We start from the raw sequence: 21,454 nt of genomic DNA on the forward strand, positions 1-21,454 counted from the left end.
TTCATAGCGGAATTTCCAATCGTTCTCGAGGTTACCGGCTGGAAAAGAAAGAGAAAGATTGACCAATTTCAAACAAATTTTAAATTAGCTAACGTCAAAATCAAAAACATTTACTTGCTTTTAAAACTTTAAAATATGAAGTAAAAAAATACAAATAAAATTCGAGTAAAAATTCTAAACAAATCAAATATTAGTTAAATTAAAAGTTAAAAAAATAATAAAGTTAGGTACAAACTGAATCACGATGTGTGCCTGTTGTAGCTTTGCCCCGACCTGTCCGGCGATTCTGCCGTGCGGCACCGGCCCGTGCTGGTACACGTGCCCGCCCCCGGCCGCGTGTTGCCAGCCGGTCTGTCCACCACCCACGCCATGCACGCCTTGCCCAACTTGTGATTGCTCCCCAATTTATCGACCACGCCCTGCACCACTCGTACCAGATATAGTCGGGCCAACTGTTCCAATGCTACCAACCTGCAAGCCGCGTCGCTGCTGCTACGTTCCCCCCGATCAAAAGCCCGATCGGAGGCCGGTAGTGTGCCCTCCGGTACTTCCTTGCTGTCCACCTCCTGAACCTTGCGACCCACCACCGGTGAGCCAAATCATATTACTACTAATATTATAAACGCGAAAGTTTGTATGTATGTATGCGTGTATGTACATAATATGTTTCTTTCTCCTTCACGCTAAAACGGCTGGATGTATTTGGATGAAATTTGATATATATCAAATTAGATAGGTACTGTACATAGGATACTTTTTATCTCTATACTTCCACGGGATAGGTAAAAAATCTTGAAATAACAACCGTTGGCCTTAGTCGTGAAATTTGGCTTGGTTGTTTTTAATGCTGTCAATGAAAACCAAGATTTAATTTTCGGGAATTCCCACGGGAATTTTTGTTTGTTACTTCTTTACACTAGACTGCCAGCGCGGTTTTCGATGAAATTCGGAATGTAGATAGCATAGCTAAGATATCTGGAATAATAAATTAATATGCTAGTTTGTATCCCTATATTCCCACGGGATTTTTGTAAAATCCCGGAATTTAAATTAAACTACTGTATCTAATGCTTGATTGCATGCTTGCTTGCATCCCGGCTTGAATGCTTGCTTGCATGTCACTTGCATGCTAGCTTGATTGCTTGCTTCTTTGAAATGTTTGTGGTTCACACAAGCAAAGCCGCTGGTAAAAGCTAGTTTGATCGTTATCTTATCGTAGTCTTATACGTTATGGGCTGATTTTTAGAGATGAGCTTCTAATGCGAGAGAAAAAGCGCGTGCCTACTCCAGTATTTAGTTGTCATAAGTCGATTCCTGCCGCTTTTTCATGGTTCTAGCTCGTCAACATTGATACTCCTGGTTTTGTTAATGGCCCCTGTATCAAATTATACCATGTCTAAGCCATATGTTGTAATTTTCAGGTTCAGCCCTGCGTGGAGCCTACACCGTGCGTTCAGCCAGTGCTTCCATGCTGTAATCCTGCATGTCCAACTCCTATCCTACCTAAGCAAAGACCCATCTGTCCCCGTAACCTGCCTTGTCCCTGCCCCTGTGTGCCTGTGTCTCGAGGATGTTGTCAGTATTGCGAACTTGATCCTGTAACTCGCAGACGGCCACTGATAGTCAGCGACAGTCTTTTCCACAAAAGACCAGCTTGTCGACCTGGTGAATGCTTCCAACGGAAAAATCCTGGTGTACGATATACTCTCACGAATTACACTCAAGAGGTTGGTGTTTAACGTTATTTACCTATATATACTGTTTACTTTTTGATTTTTATTTTCTTTGTAGAAGTCTTAGATCAAATATCTAGGGCAAATACACCGGCAGCCCGTTGGCGGTACCAGGGATAAGTAAAACTAACCATGGTACCACTGGTGGTTATATGGTAATGGCACTAACACACCGGTTTAGAAAAGCAGATTTTTATTCCTATGTACCCCGCCATTCCTATTTAGGTACCCCGTTTTATGGTAGGTTCTACGATAAAGAAAGGGGTACGAGGGTTATAACCGCAGTACCACACGAGAATTGGGTACGAAGGTTATAACCACAGTACCTACCACACGAGAATTAGGTACGAAGGTTATAACCGTAGTGCAACACGCCGATCGGTTGTACCAAGGTTAAGTAAAGGTAACCGTGGTGCCACTAGTGGTTCTATCGGGAGTACTACGGTTAAGAAAGGTTAAGAATTTCATAAATAAATAAAGCCCGTCACGTAGAACATAATTTTTTTGTTGCTAGAGCACTATTCAACCCTAATATAATGATTTTGTTGTCCTCAGAATCCAGAACTCTGCAGCAATATTTACCATGTGGATGTCCCACTGATATAATACTGATCATTGAAAGATTATATTATGACTCTTGTTTTGTAAAGTGTATGGTTTTGACTGTTGTGGTTTTTCTAGTTTGTGATTTTGAAAATGAATGATTAAAATTATACTCTACTAAATGTTTTGATCTAATTGAAAATAATCATTGAAACATTTATTTGTACGAGCGTTTCGACCACTACCTACTAGTTTCCTTCCGCATTTATTTTTATTTAGGAAATGCGCGTCACATACTTAATTGTTATTGTAAGGCATTGTTTTTTTTATAAATTTCTTGCGCATGGTGTGACTTATTTGCTCTATATTGTGCTCTAGGTTGTGACGGGACATTGATAGCGAGTTGAAACGTTAGTTAGAAGCACTGCCTTTTTAGCCATTTTAAACCATGTCTAAAATATTATCTGCGTTATCTTGGCCCTATTTTCCTCTCCTCTGCAGCGCAGTGAACAGGGCTTCACTCGGAATGAGAGAGCTTAGACCATAGTTCCCACGTGGGCTCAGTTCGGATTGGAAAATTCAGACGCGCATCGAGTTTCCTCACCATTATGTGCAGTGCAAGTTTCCTTTTGATGTTTTCCTGTCACCGTTAAGGTAATGATATAAATGTCAAATGCTTCGCACATAAATTCGGAAAAATACTGAGGTGCGAGCCCAGGCTTCAAACCTCTGTTTTAGAGGCCATAAGGCAAACCTATTGAGGATTAAATTTATTGAGGATTTCATGTTAAAATCTAATACGTTTAAGCATTTTTTGTGTATTTACGTGTTCAGTTAAACCAGCACAAGCATCTGCTGAAATATTCCAGATTTATTTTATAGAACGCCTCGTGAGGTAAACGTCTGAGTGGTGAATAGTACTGCCCCAGTAGTTGATATCCTTAATTTTATGACATTCATTACAATAGGCGTGACAGCAGCATGTTAAGAACTGGGACGTTTACCCTATGTTATGTTATAGTTATAAATACGTAACTGTTCAGGAGTAAATCTTAGGGTACGTTTTTTTTACTTACACGTAGCGGACCGGATCGATCAATCACAGTTGAAATACACATCACATCACATCACATAATCCCATAATTGTAATGGAAGCGAGGGAAGACGTAATTCAACTGTGAAATGCATAGATATAGTGTGGTTAATCTCCCCCTCCTCTATTTTTTTGACCATTATGAAAAATAAAACTAGGCAACTGAATGTCATAATTTCATAAAATCATAATTTCATTTTTTTTGTGACAAAAGGACATTCAAAAGATTATTTATACACGTTTATTTTCACACTGTAACATTGTAGATTTCCACGGTTCACTTGAGACTTGAGGTTCCACGATTCAATCACATAATTTGCGTATGGCAGCTGTAGATATTTATGCACGGGTTGAGATTCAGACATCTTTGTATCGGTGGGATGTTGTTGTTGCACACCATTGGGCCGCATGGGCCGCAGATCGGAGGATAGCCAGGAAGGCACGGGTTACAAGGCGGGGGACAGCAGTTACCACCCATTCTGATTATTGTTTATATTGCGTACTGGAAAATTTATGGAAATAATGGCTCGGACTTTGTGGCTTGTGATACTGAAATAAAGATCCGCGACTGCGCTTCTGCTCTTTATATAAAAATTTCAGAGCAGATGCGATTTTTCATGTAAAATCTAGACGTTCCTAATCATGTTGGCTGCGATATTATTAAACAAATCTATGTGGATTCCTTAGTCATCGAAATACAGTCAAATGTATAAAATTTCGAGTACAATTGACATATTAAACGACACTGGGAACATAATACAGTCGCCATCAGATGTTTCTGAGCGGCCAAGGTGGTTAAAATTATCGGAACATGCACTCTATCATTAAGGTATTAGAGTTCATGTTTCGATATTTTTGATCACCTTGGCCGCTCCGGAATATCTGATGGCGACTGTACTAGTGCTCATAAGGCCCGACGGCCACTATCGGCACGGCATCGCAGGTCACAAGACTGTCAAGGTATACCTCGAAAGTCCTCGGTAGCGTAAGGCATTACCTGAGGGAGGACGCCTCAGCATAGCTCGGAAGTCTTTGGTAGGGTAAGACATAACTAAGGACGCAACCCTCTCGGCTACCTATAGTTTCGGTAGGCTTCGGGACACGCACCCCGCGCCGTGCCCACAGCCATTTGCTTGAAGACACCTTGAAGTAGCTTAACCCTTTAGGTCGCAAACTGAACATCAGCGAGGAGCGGCACGAGCAGCTGAGAGCCGAGCGTGTTCCGATCATTGCGCGGCCGAGACGGTCGCAGTTAGAGCCTTCCTTATCACACTGTGGTCTTTCCCCCTATGGAAGAGTTGAAAGCGAGACGAGCGCGCAGCGAGTTCGCCGCCAGAGCGCGACGATATCGCCGTGAGCGATTTTGCCACGAGCGCGCAACGATGGGTTCCAACTTACTAGTGATTTTTTCGAAATTTATGTGCGAACTTCCCTTAAAAAAAGTCTGGCTGCCGGTAACACACGTATATCATGCATGAGCTAGCTCAGGATGACTTCATCAAAAGCCCCGTTTCGTCACCTTCTTAAATTGTCCACTTTCTGATATCGTCAATATCTCATTTTGTCTACATTTCTATTTTGACCGCAGTGCCAAACTCGTCCACTTTCTTTTATCGACCACAGTACTACTTAGTCAGCAGTACAGTCAACGTCATAAATAAGTGATCACTTTTGTATGTTGTCACTTTAACGTCGTTTGATTTTTTTTTTAACAAATTATAACAAAAAATTGAACCAACTACAAAAACCATGAAAATAATTTTCTACCAGTTTTGAAGTCGGTGCCTCAGCACGAGCCAGCAGGAGTGGACCTATAGGTAGTCGCCTAACTCACCTACGCACTACATATTGGGCTTCAATCACTCTTGCGAGGCACCGACTTCAGACTGGTAGAAAAATATTTTCATAGTTTTAGTAGTCGGATCAATTTTTTGTTATAATTTTTTTTTCGCCCTTTTTATTGTAAATAATCTAATTACGAGGAGCTTAAATTGCTTATCAACTGTATTAAAGTAATTGAAATTCAACCCATGAAATACTTGTTATTGAGTAGTAGCTCCGATGGTCAACTGTGGTCTTCATCATCAGTTCCACTTCACCAAATGATGATTTTCAAAAGCAAATGCACGAGTTACTACTAAATATATCAAAATTACTATAGGTGTTCCTACAACATTCGAAGAGTTCCCTCGATTTCCTTAGGATCCAATCATCAGATCCTGATTTGGTGCTTATGGGACCTAATTGAAAGCATTCCTAGACGAACGAAAAAATATTTTTTCAAATCGGTTCATAAATGACGGAGTTCTGAGGTAAGAAATATATAAAAAAAATACAACCGAATTGATAACCTCCTTTTTTTGAAGTCGGTTAAAAAGCCATACGTAATTGTGTAACGACTGAAAGCGACAAGGTACAGAAATGATTGATATCACTTATTTATAACGTGTCTCAATGAACAATGCCAATAATGTTGACGAGTTGGCACTGTGGTCTAATAAGAATGCTGGAATGTTGACGAGTTAGCACTGTAGTCGAAATAAGACTTGACGAGTTGGTACTATGGCCCACGTAAGAAAGCGGACATGATAGGAAAGTGACGATATAGGAATGTTGGCGAATCAGAAGACTATATTATTATGAGAATGTGGACGATTTGAACTCTCCCGACCCGTGGTCCAACTATAGTTTGTCCAACTGCTTTTTTCGACGGCGCTCCCCGCCCAAGGGCGGAGCTCCTCTTTCTGGGTATTCTGCCGAAGGTCACGAAATGGGAACGCGGACGAGCTAATACGATGAAGGAAAACATCGTGAGGAAACCTGCACTGCGATGCAATTTTATTGTGTGTGATGTTCCTAATCCGCATTGGACCCGCGTGGAAACGCCGGCCCAAGCCCTTTCATTCCAAGAGGAGGGCTGTGCCCAGCAGTGGACACGATACAGCCGATACGGGGATACAGCCGGAAGTGGCAGTACGCACCAGTTTTATAAAAGTTTATTTCCCATTCATTACAGTCATTTACTGCAACAAAGTACTCGTACTCAAGTCTCTTTGGACACTAACGTTTGACAGTTTCTCAGTGGAGCGGGTGCGACGTACAGTCAAGGGCAAAGATATCGACACGGCCAAAGTTACAGAAATATTTATACACGACTCTATGCACTGAACATTAAGGCTGTGTATACATATTTTAGGAACTTTGGCCGTGTCGATATCTTTGCCCTTGACTGTACACGTGGTTAGCACGTACCGTACCTACGTGCCCGCAGTCTCCGCGTTTATGCCACCGTATGTGGTGGAGCCGCGTGGACGGCGGCGAGTACGTCACGTACGGACACTGCCCATAATGCCACCGAACATTCGCAGAGACTACATTGCGCCGCGTGCACACCGTAATCTCGCTGTCACTTAGATAATTAGACTAAGCGCAGTCACCAACCAATATCTGACAAAGCGTGCTTGCGTATCTGATAGAAAAGAATTCTAGGGTCGGTGGTTATCGATGCACGTGACTGTATAAAGAAAGTAGCCTTCCTAGGGTAGTAAAGCCAGTCAGGCGAAATAGGCCGACTTCGCTTGATATGTCGCCTACACATGTGGGACAATGCAAGTTTCCTAGCGTGGCTAACCTATAAATTTTAGAAAAACAAAAAATAATTTTCTTAATCCACTTTATTGACAGCACAGTATACGCAGTACAACATCAAGACGTCAACGGCGGCACCTGAAGGCAGAGGCGCTGTGCGCAGATGTACCGCAGTGGCCTCGGGGTGCGTACGCTCATCTTGACGTTAGCAAATCTTCGTACAGCATGTGTAGATGGTGATTCTGGGGCAACCGCATCCGCAACACCTGAAACCAAAAAAAAAATTAACATCGCTATACGTTTTACTAGATTTCCCTCATGACAACTCATGACAACTAAGTACCCCAAGTAAAAAAAAAGCTTTAGGAAGATTGGGGAGAGCTATATGGGCAATAAAGGGGCTTTATTAAGTTTTTAAATCAATAGGACATTATAAAGCGCTTGTACTTTGGATGATTTGTTTTCTAATTTAAGTACGCTTTAGACACGCGTATTTTAAAGAAATTATGGCAAATTGCTGTGCGCTTTGCTTTTTTCCAAGAGAGGCACTTAGGCACGTCCATAATGAACGATAATTAGCGGGTATCTTGGTGGGAGTTATTGGTTTTAAATGTCCTTTGAAAGCAATTAAAAAGCACCAATTCCTCAACCGCCTAAATATAAATAGACCACAAAAGATAAATATGACTGAAGATTGGAGGTGGACGGCTAGAAATTAGAGGTAGGGGTCTAGGGGTACGTTGAGGCCAACTCTACGCTACTATCGAAGAGATCAGAAGTAAAGTCGGGGCGGGAGGGGGATTTGTAGCAGTTTAGCATTTGGCTTCCTACCCAAGGAAACATACATGAGAGCAGAGAAGCAGAAGAGAGCGAGCTACGTAATTGCAAGAAGGTATTAATTTACCTGCGAGGTCTGAAGAAGACAGCTCAAACAAGAACACGATTGATGGAGGAAACTTTTGAAAATCAGATTTATTTCCTCGAAGCATAATAAAATAAACTTACATTTTGATAAGAACAGAGTACTGCACTTGCTACTATTGAAACTATAGCACCGTCGAACGAGGTGAATTTATACTTAAAACAAGGAATATACTATTTTTTTACTTTAAAAATTATGTGTTTTTTTCTTGATTTTTAATGTTTTATTCACGACAGATTTGTAAAAACTAGTCTTGTTTGTGATGTTATGGTTACTATTACATCTTCGTAGAACGATTCGAAATCAGATTCTTCTTTTATTTAAACTTATTTCTAGCCAGTCGTTTAAAGCAACCAGTGTTACTTTTATTGGTATTACCAACTTTGCTAAGGTTTTTTAATTCTATTTTAATAAGCTGAAAATTAAATTTCTATCTTCTTTAGCAATCTTGGGTTAGTATTTTGATTTCGTTTTCAATGAATAGAAAATTTCAATGTATTATTTAAGATTATTAATCAACTGATTTTACTTCCGCCCGTTTGACGTTCATAAAAAAACTTCTCTGACATAAGTTTACCGAAATTTAAAAGTGACAGCAAAATTGTAAAAAAATTCAAGATATTATAAAATTTTAAGTTAAATTTGTCTACTCCCTCAACTTGTTAAAAATGTGTACTCCTGTTGCTAAATTAACCGCTGAAGATACGTATCGCTGCATGCCATGTTTTACCGTTACAGTAAGTATTTATTCCCGGCATTACTAAGATCTTATCTTAGGCCGTCCACAGAACTACCGATTTGAAATCCGAAGTATAGATTGCAATACAAAGTATACTCTTCTCATACCTACCGACCCAAACCGGCAAGAACATCGCCGATCATATAGACCGTTCTGGCCGCCACCCGCCTGGCATGTGGGAGACGATGAACCCGAATTCTATTCTGATTTTTTAGAACAAAATAGAATAGGTCAGTTTCCGACCTCGTTAGGCCATATACTCGTACATTCACTGCGAGTGCTAGCTGTCAGGCTCCAGATTCCTTCAAGGGCTAACAACGTACAAATCTGCTTTCAAGTGCCTGCAAATTTGTGTCATTAACACCAGACGATCATCACGAATACGCTTATACGTATATTGACAGTAGTTAATGTTTTAACAGACTGCTGCGAGCAGGAGTAGTATTACATAGCGGAGCCTGATCAATCACTTAAAGCTCGTCAGCTCCAAAACCTGCAATATACTAAATTTTTCTCGAATCAGTAAATAATTATAGTATAGAGTATTCACTTAATTTTTATTACGTTGGACGTGATACTAATGTTGTTGTTTTTTAAGGGGCCCCCTTGTCTTCCATGTGGCATAGATAATGTAACTCTTCGGCGACCTCTAATTGTTGGCGACAGCACCTTCGAATACCGACCTACTTCCTGGCCCGGCATGCTGCTTAACAGCCAAGACAAAAAAATCAGATACCAGCTTATTAATTACGAACGACCAGTAAGTTTAGTTTCACAGGTGGCTTGATTTAGTAAAGATACAGAAAAGGAGCTGTGTGTAGAGCAGAGTCCCCAACGTTTTTTTTTCGTACCAAGACCACTTTCAAAGTGTTACTGTCTTCGGTAGATCCCCTGCTGCTACATTTTCTAATACTATATTCCGAAAACCCTCATTATTTTTCACGCTAAGGTGACCCCCGTCTGGGCTCCCATGGACCTTTGCGGTAGAGTATCAACATAATATACATGATATTGTAAGGTAGAGTAACGTTGGTAAAAAACTATCTTTTTGTGCGCACAATGTCTGAGAATATCCACTTTCTATAGTCGAGTTGACTTGAAGTTTTGTACACATAATGTAGGTTGAATAACAATGCAAGTAGGCAAAATACCATATACGGGACTTATCACGCTATTTTTACACAAGTAATATTTACCTCGACATTTCGGCAACGTTACAGTTGCCGTGGTCACGAGTAGACTGAAGTGTGGGGTGTCAAGTCTGCCTAGCCCCGTATGTGTTATTTTGACTATGAGTGAGAATCACGAAAGTTTAAAACGTTATAATGCAAGTAGGTCCAGTCAGCAAAAAAGGCTTGTAATATTATATTTTTTTACTTTTTAATTTCTAGGTTAAATCCCACTACCCATCTTGTGGAAGTGGACGGAATGCATAACTATATGTGCATCTTACGAAAACATTTGCAAGGCAAGTTTTGCAAGGCAACCTCTAAGGTAATCCAATATTTTGTTTAGTTTTAATTTAAAGAATCATTAGGGCACTTTCACATATAGGCGTTATTGTCGCGCGACTGTAGCGCTTCTAAGACTTCGTCCATAGATATTTAAGTAGCGCAGCTGCAGCGCGACTGCAGCGCTCCGAGCTAGCGTTGGCAGATACTGTGAAGGGCGGCTTTCGCTAGCGACGGCGTCGCGTCGCGACTTTGCCGCACTACAGCCGCTGTAATGTGAAGGGATTCGCTGTGCCGCGTTTCAGTTACGCGACAAAAACGCCTATAAGTATATGTATGTGAAAGCGCTCTTAAGCCGAGTTTAGACTTGCAAGAAAAATCGTGCAAGTTGCATTACATTGCGAGGTCGTAAAGCCAACGGGTTTGTAGTGTTCAATGGAGTGCCGCAATGTAATGCAACTTGCACGATTTTTCTTGCAAGTCTAAACTCGGCTTTAGAATGTCGTTGTTCAGCAAAATAATTGGAAATTTGATGATTTAAAAAAAAAAGGAATTTAAAAAAATTAAACCGACTTCTAAATACTATTTAAAAAGGGGAAATAAAAGTATTATCTTTGAATAAGTCTATACAGTCAGTAATTCATATAAATATTTCTTTTAAACTAAGGTCGGCAGTGACCTCAAAAAATAGTTGTCATGTTTATTTTAGGTATTATCAAAGGATAAAACTTTTTTCCTTCCTGTTTAGTTAGTTTTGGAGTCGGGTTTTTCATTATTTTGATTTCAGTTGTAGGTAATTGAAACTAATTAATTTTTTTTTTCATTACAATCACCTGCGTTAATATTTGCCACGGAGCGCGCAAAAATTACTGACACGTCCTACTGGTCCTGGAAATAGAGTAGTATTAGATATTTATGCACGCTTTATTATGTCAGATATTAGTGCTGCTGGGACTGTACGTTTACATATATAATTTTTTAGGGTTCTGTAATTTACAAGGAACCCTTATGGTTTCTTCATCGTTTGGGCTGTCCTAGCTTAGAGCTTGTTAGTACGCATTAGAAAGCTTGCATAAGTAGGTATGGATGTTGACTACGTTGACAAAATCTACATAATTATTATGTCGAGTTATCAAATATGGGAATAAATTTTTTTGGTGTGCTTCCCCTCCTTTACATGCAATGTAAAATTTTCTCTGTTAAACCTAGACCAACTAAAAATATTTTTTGCATGCGCGGACATAGATACACACAAACTTCCATGCATAGACATATATATTATGACATTTGAGTATGTATAAGTACAATACAAACATGTTGTTACTACATACAAAGAATATTAAATTGCTCTACTCTATGGTTGATAAACAGTTTTTAAAATTCGAGCTGTCAACTTTAAAATTGGACACTATTGTGTTTGTCAGTCAAAATTTCTGTCGTTTCGGATGTACATCAAAATTCTCGTAGTGAAATTGAAATATTAATTATTTCACATCATATCTAAACGTTTAATTTCAGAAAAAAACGCAAAATGTGCGATCGTGCAAATGTAATCAATCAATTACAATCCATTATGTCATCCATCCGGTAAGTTCTATAATTTTTAACATTTTATAACAAAAATGTCCTATCTATACTCTTATTCTTGCGTACCTAGCAAAATTTTAATAACCTTCGATATGAATATGAATATTAAAACCTAGCCGGCTCAGGCCTGAAATCTCTGTTTTCCTAAAATGAACAATTCTCAAAACATCTGCATTTTCACAATGTTAGCACAAGCATTAATGAATAATGACGTTTAGATGAAATTTGAAGAGTTATACGAAAACTGTATTTCTTGGAGGCAGGCAATTTTAATTTTGAGAAGCTGTCATTATTTTAAAGACGTGTTGACATTCTAAAAAACAGACATTTTGCGAAAAATACATTTTAGGAAAACGGATATTTCAGGTCTGAGCCACCTAGCCTTGCTAACTGCTGGGGTACTGGCCCATAGTACAAGCTTTGTTTAGTTTTAGACTAGGTTAATTGGTGTCAGTTGTCCCATGATATTTTTTATTTATTTATTACACGAGAGGCAGATCAGATATTGAGTTATAGAGCTTGTACGAAACAGGGTCCGATAAACCATTCCGTCCCTTCATCATGATCACCTCGGCATTATACTCGTCCCAGTGCAGAGCACAGCTCCTCTTAGAAGAGAGGCTTGAGAGAATGGATTAGTAACTTCGCGCGCATCATTGAACTATTTCGCAGGCGTGTAAAGGTTTTCTCACCATGTTTTCCTTCACCGTAAAGATTATGGTCAGTACCGAATGTGATTTCGCACGTTAATTCGGAAAAACTCTAACCCATGGCCTTGAGATCCCATGGGTCGAACCACTACGCTGCCACGATGTTTAATTTTTTCGGTTTTTTGTAATACGAGCTTTACGGTGAAGGAAAACATCGGTAGGAAACTTGCACAACCTGCGCAGCAATTCAATGGAATGTGTGAAGTTCGCAACTGGGCCTACGTGGGAACTACGGCCCAAGCCCTCTCATTCTGTGAAGAGGCCTGTGCCCAGCAGTGGGACGTATATAGGTTGGGATGATAATACAGCTAATTGTTGTTGCAGCGGCGGTTGCGGCGGTTGCGCGCCGTGTTGCGCGCCTTGTTGCGCGCCGTGTCACAAGCCGTGCTGCGGGGCCGGCGGCTCACTCGTCACCGTATACAGTCAAGTAGCACATATCCAGTGACAGCCACGTGGCGCGTCGACTGAAAGTTATTTGTAACGGGGTTTCTGAAAGGTCCGTTAATAAATATGGCAGAATAAAATTTTGGTGTATCAGTAGTTGCTGCTCATATTTTAACTAACAAACCTTCACGGAAACCTCATCTCGTTATTAATTGAATTGGATTTGTCTTACAGTTTAATTTCGTATCGATAGTATTATTTGCACAAAACTATTAAAAACGCTTCGAGCCACATCGCTCGAAAAACAGATCCGTTGGGGGAGATAAATTATCGAGTGGCGACCGCGAACTGGAAGACGAAGCGTTGGCGTACTCCCACTAGCTGGACTGCGGGTAACCGGTGGATGCAAGTGGCGAGTTGTCGTTCATTGTAGCGTTCTAAGGGGGGGAGGCTTTTGTTCAGCAGGGGACGTCTTCTGGCTGATGATGATCAAAAATACCTTAGATCTTTTGCACTAGAGACTCATTGTAGTAGTATTTAGTTAGTGGCTGCAATACGACAGTTACCTGAACCCGATTGATTATCCCAAAAACAGTCAACTCTCTTACTGTCGAAACTCAGTTACATTTTTTACGCAGAAATGGCTTGCCTTTGACCACAATTACGCCTGCCTGATGGCAAGTGAAGATGTGGAGTAAGATGGAGCACGCTTGCCTTAAATACCCATTCACCCTAAATTTGAAGATTGCCATATTATATAAGATTAGATTTTGTAAATATTTGGACAAACACGTGTGAAACTTGCAGAAATTTTAGATCTCTCGTATTGAACATTTGAGTTTTCTCCCGCGACCGCCTTAGAGCGCGGTCCAGATGACAATGCATATGTGCCAAGTGACTATCGATACTTTCCTCCAAGATTTTAAAAATATTAAAACTTTATATTCCTTTCACAGATGCTGTGCTAGCTATAGGCCAGCCACCACGCCCAATCGCAGCCTTTGACAAGGCGGTGATAGCCATTGGGCCCCACAGTCCTCCACAAATTACCGGCTAATGAAGCTGAACGAAAAAAAGCGATTTTTTTTCAAGTTTGAGTCCATCAGAAAATGTAAAGTTCTGTGCAGTTCTTGTTTCGAGTCGTAATGTTTAAGTAATAAAGAAAGCTTTATTTAAACTTTGTTTATAATTTGTACAGTTTGGAAAACTAACAATAGAGATAAACATAGGAAAAGCTACTAGCCAATTCCAGTCTAGCACAAAAGAAGCTGGCGCAACTTAAGACCTCCTCTCTCTAGACTCTCAGCTAGACTTAGGTGTCCAAAAATATCTGAACACGCACCATAAAGCAGCGTTTCCACCAGAGATGTGCGAGTAAGCTGAGCGGTGCGAGGATTCTTCTCTGGATATACTTAAAAAAACGTCGCCGCTCGGCTGAATTGTTCCCACCAAAGATGTACTATGCGAGGATAGATAAATTAAGTGTTTCTATTGATTGATGAAAAAATTTTATAACAAAAAATTGAACCGACAGGAGTGGACCTATAATCGTCTACCTCACCAACAACTAGACGAGTATATTGGGCTTCAATCACTCCTGCTCCTGCTAGCTCGTGCTGAGGCACCGACTTCAGACTCGTAGAAAAATATTTTCATGGTTTTTTGTAGTCGATTCTATTTAATGTTATATTTTTTTTCACGCTTTTTAGTGTAAAACATCTAAGATACAATAGTTTAATGTCAACTGCTTGTTACCTTTTACGAAAAATTGCTTTTTCCGATGCAGAGACGTTCATTACTGAGGAGTCCTGGTGCTTCACCACCCGTTTTACCATATGCATTACGAGGTGCATAAATTGCTTAGCAACTGTGTCAAAGTAATTAAAATTTAGCCCGTGAAATACTTGTTATTGAGTAGTAACTCCGATGGTCAACTGTGGTCTTCATCATCAGTTCCACTTCACCAAATGATGGTTTTCAAGAGCAAATGCACGAGTTACTAATAAATATATCCAATTTACTATAGCTGTCCCTACAACATGTGCCTAAGGGACCTAATTGAAGACATTCCTAGACGAACGCAAAAAAATTGTTTTAAATCGGTTCATAATGACGAAGTTCTTAGGTAACAAATATATAAAAAAAATACAACCGAATTGATAACCTCCTCCTTTTTTAAGTCGGTTAAAATATATTCCTCGCAACACATCCTTGCACATCTCTGGTGGAAACGCTGCTTAACGCATTCACTGCCACCGACGCACATAAGCGTTTTCGGAACTTCGCCCAGTGCCGCTACATACATTTTCAACGCACATGTGCGTCGGTGGCACCTGTGGAAGTCAGGTGGCAGTGAATGCGTTAACAGTGGACAAAAAGAACACCTAGATAAGTCCAAAAGAAGGGCACTTTTACTGGATAGAAATTGCAACATTTTGGATTTTTCTATGACTATATAGGCTAAAAACGAAATATATTCAAAATTACCTAGAATTATGATGATCGTGAGTCTGTGAGTAGGTATGTCAGTGACAAAACTGAGGAACTTTAACATGTCATCATCATCATCATCATCATTATCATGTCAGCCGAAAGACGTCCACTGCTGGACATAGGCCTACCCCAAGGCTCTCCACTCAGACCGGTCTTGTGCTTTCCGCATCCACCGCGATCTCGCGATCTTAACGAAGTCGTCGCTCCATCTTGTTGGAGGCCTAACGACAGCTCGTCTCCCGGACTTTAACGTGTCCGTGTGTAACTGTGTTCTTAATCTACACGTTCAAACTAAATGTTATTGATTATATATCTAAGTCCCAATAGGCCCTATAGGTAACTGAAAATTCAGGGTTCTAGCTTTAGCCATAACAAAATTACAGGATGTTGAAAATCGCCTGAATGGCTTCAAGAAAAGTATGGTACGGCCGTGCTTTTGTTTTTGTTTTGCTTGACTTGGCGGGGGCACTATCGTGCCCCCAGATTAACATAACTAAGTACAAACTTACAACAAACTCTCCTTTTCTTTTAACCTTTCAAAGAAAACATAAAAAAAAAAAACATATCGAAGAATTGATAATCTTCCTCCTTATTTACCCCCGACCATGCCCCGATGTAATGTGTGTGTCTGTCTGTGTGTGGCACCGTAGCTCTTAAACGGGTGGACCGATTTGAATGCGTTTTTTTTAAGTCGATTAAGAAGGAGAGTGCGAATTACTTAAAAATATATCGTCGCTACACTACTTTGAAAAATCTCGTATCTAAAATCAATATGTAAACAATGTTTAACCTTGACATAATGTTCATAAAGTTCACTGGGAAAAATTGTCTAGTTTGAGGAATGAGTTTTTTTTAAGTAGTGGCGATATGTTGAACTAATTTTGAACAAAAAATATAGTAGCTACCTACCCAACCATGACTGTTTATATATAACTTAGCTATAGATGTCGACATCACAATTATCACTAGTGGTCAGTGGTGTCGTGTAACTTTAACCCTTTTCCAGGCCCCGCTTATTTAGGTAAGCTACTACAAAATTAATCAAATTTTTATGTTGTTTACCTATGACCACCCTATGACGGATTAATTAACTTCAATTGATTTTGTACCATATTTTAAATGTTGCACGGTCGAATATTTGTGTAGGTACATTTATGTGATCGTGTCTAAAAATGTACTAAATTGTACGCTAATAAAAAAAAAGTACTACTTATTTACACTTACTTTTTTCGTAAATTTTTTTGAAGTGAGTTTGAGTTCCATGCGACACCACTGCGACACCATATGTCACCGCGAGGAAGTAAAACACATGTGGTCACTATATGCACTATGGCTGCAAAAGGGTTAAAGACAAGAGTTGTGGAAGGGTTGTGTCCTTATAAGGCTTTCGAGGCTTAAAAACTCGAACCTTTAACGCATTCACTGCCACCGACGCACATATGCGTTTTCGGAACTTCGCTCAGTGCCGCTGTCATATATTTTAATTCCTACATTTTGAACGCAGACGTGCGTCGGTGGCACGGGTCGGGTCCCGTTGGCCTTACTTGCATTTAGCCTTGGCGAGCAAAACGGCTCAGTAGTACACTGACCAAGTATGCAAAATGACTTGGTTATATAATGCCATGATTACAAAATTGTCTAAGTTTTAGGAAGACTTACTTAGCAAAACGTCTAGGTCGTGAAATGCACAAGTAGGCAAAATGACTCAATTGTGTAAGGTCTTGATTGTATTACAAGGAACAATCTCTTGATCCTTGTAATACAATCAAGACCTTACACAATTGAGACAAAGACCAGACCAGACCATTTACTTACTAAAACATTATGACATTAAGTTGTTTTACAGCCAAGTCATTCCGTCTACTATGCCTTATAGCAATGAGGACGTTTTACAGACCAAGGCATTTTGCTACCCGGACAAAATACAACTAAGGTGCTCTGCTCGCCAAGGACCTTGGACATTTTGACTGCTTGTATATATTGACTCCTTGGACATATTGACGCCTTGGACGTTTTGAACCTTGGACATATTAACTCCTTGGACATTTTGACCCTTGGACATTTTGACACCTTGGACATTTTGACACCTTGGGCATATTGACTCCTTGGACATTTTGACACCTTGGACATTTTAACACCTTGGGCATATTGACTACTTGGACATTTTGACCCTTGGACATTTTGACACCTTGGGCATATTGACTCCTTGGACATTTTGACACCTTGGACATTTTGACACCTTGGGCATATTGACTACTTGGACATTTTGACCCTTGGACATTTTGACATCTTGGGCATATTGACTCCTTGGACGTTTTGACCCTTGGACATATTGGCTCCTTGGACATTTTGACACTTGGACATAGTGCCCTGGAAGGGCTAAATGCAAGTAAGGCCAACGGGACCCGACCCGGTGGCACCAGTGGAAGTCAGGTGGCAGAGAATGCATTAAAACTCCAGTCTTAAAGTCTGACTATTTGAGAATTAAATTGGCTTATTTTATGCGTATGGATCCCAAGCAAGATACCGTCTTTGCGGGCTTTGAGCCCTCGTCGGTCGTGGTCCAACTGATTAGTTTCGGGACACTTTTTTTCACCTATTAAAATTAGATAATCGGAATCAGGAGTACTATCGATTTTAGGATAGGATATATAACATAAAAATTACAAAATCCCAGAAAAAAGTTTGGGTACAACATTTAGGAGAATGGCCCATAAATCGAATTAACATTATGGAGCAAATCACGTATTACTATTGAGTTATTTTGTAAGTACATTACGAATTAATCTACTTACAAAGTATGCAATATTATGACTTAAGGTATGATTGGTTTTTTGGAGTCTTTTTGTATTTTTTATTTCAACTCCAAATTTGTTACTGAGATATGTATGCATAGGAAAAATTCGTGTCTAAATTCGTGTCCAGCGGTGGTGTAGGGGTTATAGCACGCAGCACGGATTGCTGAGGACCTGGGTTCGATTCCCAGCGCTGGTCTCTTTTTCTGGTTTTTCTGTGCATCCATGTCTCAGTTTGTATTTTCGATATGACTTAAGGTATCTTATTAATTCTTTTATTCATCATCATCATCATCATTATTACGACTTCACAAAAAATGTTTAGAACCCCTTCTTCTGTGACCTTCTAGAGTCCAATGTTATCCTGAATGGACTATAAAGGGGTAAAGTGGACGTTCATATAAATGGACTCGATTGTTCCTAATTCGTCGGATTTTCAATATTAAATCAAACTATGCAATTACTGTGGTACTTTTGTATTATTTAAAACGAATCTTCCTTTCTGATAAATACTTGTTTACTGCATGATAGATTTCTTTCTATATCTCTATCTTTAACTGTCCCTCGCTTTCGCCACGGTCATGGATCGATACGTCCTGCACAAATGAGCAGAGTTATCCATTTATGACGTCATATATAGACGTGGCAGAGTTAGTTTGACGGTGCATTACGTGTAATGCACGGACAGTTTTAGTGTTAATTAGGTATATATTATACATAAGGCAGTTGTCTCACCGCCAACGAGGAAACGATTGGCTATCGACTATTTTCTCGCTCAAGAAACGAACAAAAGATATAAGATCCTGTGTGAGTAAAAGAGACACATATATTAATAGTTGATCGTTGGCTGTTCACACTGTCGACGAGAACTCGCTCTTACATCTTTTGTCGCAGCGACAAGAGCTATAAAACTCGCTGAGCTATAGATACTCGCTCAGCGATGTCAGCTTGGCGGCCGCCCCGCACGAGCGAGTCGAGTGGAGCGAGTAATCGCCCGTGGCACTCTAACAACACTCGCTTACAGCCAGCGACAAACTACACTCGCTTCTCGCTGCCTACCCACTCGTTTCTAGTTACTCGCTCTACTCGCTTCTTGCTCATCGTCGGCGGTGGGACAAGTGCCTTATTCTGACGAAACAAGAAAACGACGAATCAGGAATGCGACGAAACAGGCATACGACGAATCAGAAACAATTCCATTCGCGGACATGGACTTTTCGCATGGGCATTCGCAGAAATAGTCGTACCAAACACTAGACGTACCCTAGGAACTGGACCTAAGAGACCGAAAGGATTCGGTAACGTCAACTGAAACATTCTAGATGACATGTATCTTTTATAAGCTGCTAGGCTGGGTAAACAATAACCGACTGAGATAAATCTAAGTCTAAGCGGACGAAGTCGCGGGCACAGCTAGTTTTATAAAGGAGAGCTAGTTTATTATTTGTAAAGGTGGGCCACCGGCAAGAAAAAGTTCCGTGGGTGTGTGCAGATTTCCACACCGTGTTTTCCATCACCCAATGCAGATTTCTACACCGTGTTTTCCTTCACCCATACCAAAATTTAATAGTATCGCCTAATTTTCCACTACCATAGTATTGCAGCATGTTAGAACTATCACGCTATCGACTTATTGCCAGAAAACTCCTAATTGCCACTATCAATAGTAGGGGAAACCGAGGAGAGTTTGTGACGGAGAGTTGTGACACAAGGGAACTTATTTACTGCTAGCAAACTCTCAACAGCGCGTGTTTGCGAGCTCGCTAGCAAAGTTTATAAGTTCTAAAAATAGTCATTGTAACTAATAACTCTCCTCGGTTTGCCCTATTGCTTTCATACCGCACTATCGATATCCTGAATAGTTGGCAGTCAACAGCTGATAACTGCAACAGGTACTGCCCTATCACCATGTAGCAGAATTAGATTAAAACAATGCAGTATACTTAAAACATAATTTTTATTTCACAAAACGGCACGTTGGATAAGACTTCATCACGACATTGAAGAAGTCTCGTAGCTTCGAAGACATTGCAGATGCCATGCTCGTCTCCGGCAGCATATGGCTGGCTAACAAATCTTTGTACAGCACGTGTAAATCGTGATGCATGGGCAGCAACAGCCTCCACAGCCACCGCAAGGTCCGCAGCAGCCTCCGCAGCAGCCTCCGCACCTGGAAAGGAAAATAAAATTTATACAACTGAATTTATACAACTGGGCGCACAACGACGCCAGCGGGCAGCAGGGCTTCTCATGGAGCGGCGAGCGTGCTATTCGTTCATCGTACGGTAGAGAACCTTACTGCACAGAAATTACCTGTGCAGCACAAACCAGCTTGTGGCCCTGAACTGCACGCTAAAGCTGGTAAGAGCTACTATAAACCCAGGGAAGAACGGCAGTAGTGATAGGAAATCGGACGACAAACCGACGGGCGCATCCGTCTAGTCTCGTGGACCTTGAAATCAATCTGACAAGCGGCAGTCAGAATATCCACCAAGCAAGATCAGCCGCAGATGGACGCTTTAAAAGCCTGGATATGGAAACAAAACAAACCGAAAGCAAAGCAAAATACAGTTACTAAGAAGTAATACTCACATGTTTATTGTTTAGGTAGAGTACTGGTCAAAACCGAAATATAAACAGGATAAAATCCTATTGAAGGTCGAGTGGAATGTTTTAGACTTGTATTTTTCAAAACGTTTGAGAGGTTTTAAGATTTTTTTGAGTTTTTATATATGTGTATCTCGCAGATGATTTGAGTGTACTGACCATTGATTGCAACGAGCTTCTACAAATCGCCTTTGTTGTGGTTTGAATCTAGAAGACTGGATCAAAATCTAGGTATTTGTTTTTAAAATGATGAGTACATGTTGCCAGTATGTAGGAATAGAATATTAAATAAAGCATGCCATTTTCTATCAAACATTTGTCAAGAAAAAAATTATCTATGCATCAACTTTGCGACACCAGCGCCACATTAAGAATTTGTTTAAAATAATCGAAGTAAAATAGCTGCAATTGTATATGCTCTTGTATAAGCTAGCATCAGTGGCGTAGCTATATAGGTGGACAAGGGCCCCGGTGCATACAGAAAGAATCGGGCCATGATCCTTCTTTCCACGTAGCTTGATCTTTTATTGGCCTTCAAAATCATTTAAGAACCTAAAAAAATGGCTAGAGCCTGCTCACAGCATTTTTTTTCTCTTTTTTTTATGTTTCTCTTTTCAAAGCTTAGGTAAGAGGGCCCCCTGGGGTCCGGGGCCCTGGTGCACTGCACCACCTGGCCATACGGTAGCTACGCCACTGGCTAGCATAGAATTATAATGTCGTGTATAAGAGAAGAGAGGAGCACAAACTCTGCGTATGCATAAGTGTCAGTCGAAAGTAGAGTCGGCGCTACAGTAGCAAGGAGGTCAATT

At 40.4% G+C, this 21,454-nt stretch overlaps 1 protein-coding gene and 1 long non-coding RNA gene across 2 annotated transcripts; one reads left to right on the top strand and one right to left on the bottom strand.

The window, feature by feature from the left end:
- The first annotated feature begins 228 nt into the window (after positions 1-228).
- LOC141437692 (uncharacterized) lies at positions 229-2,458 on the top strand. Its single transcript, XM_074101151.1, has 3 exons — positions 229-589; positions 1,422-1,727; positions 2,289-2,458. The coding sequence occupies exons 1-3, from the start codon at positions 245-247 to the stop codon at positions 2,337-2,339; spliced, it is 702 nt and encodes a 233-aa protein (XP_073957252.1). The 5' UTR covers positions 229-244; the 3' UTR covers positions 2,340-2,458.
- A 17,518-nt stretch (positions 2,459-19,976) lies between these two features.
- Positions 19,977-20,787, bottom strand: LOC141438305 (uncharacterized). Its single transcript, XR_012452473.1, has 2 exons — positions 20,631-20,787; positions 19,977-20,208 (listed from the first exon to the last, which is right to left on the bottom strand). It is a non-coding gene; the product is annotated as an uncharacterized lncRNA (long non-coding RNA).
- Positions 20,788-21,454: the final 667 nt, after the last annotated feature.

This window comes from Choristoneura fumiferana, chromosome 18 (genome assembly GCF_025370935.1).
Source record: "Choristoneura fumiferana chromosome 18, NRCan_CFum_1, whole genome shotgun sequence".
Lineage (NCBI taxonomy): Eukaryota > Metazoa > Arthropoda > Insecta > Lepidoptera > Tortricidae > Choristoneura > Choristoneura fumiferana.

Coding starts and splice junctions, on each gene's coding strand:
- LOC141437692 (XM_074101151.1), top strand. CDS start 245: ATGTGTGCCTGTTGTAGCTTTGCCCCGACCTGTCCGGCGATTCTGCCG. Junction 590..1,421: donor AACCTTGCGACCCACCACCG/GTGAGCCAAATC, acceptor TGTAATTTTCAG/GTTCAGCCCTGCGTGGAGCC. Junction 1,728..2,288: donor TCACGAATTACACTCAAGAG/GTTGGTGTTTAA, acceptor TGTTGTCCTCAG/AATCCAGAACTCTGCAGCAA.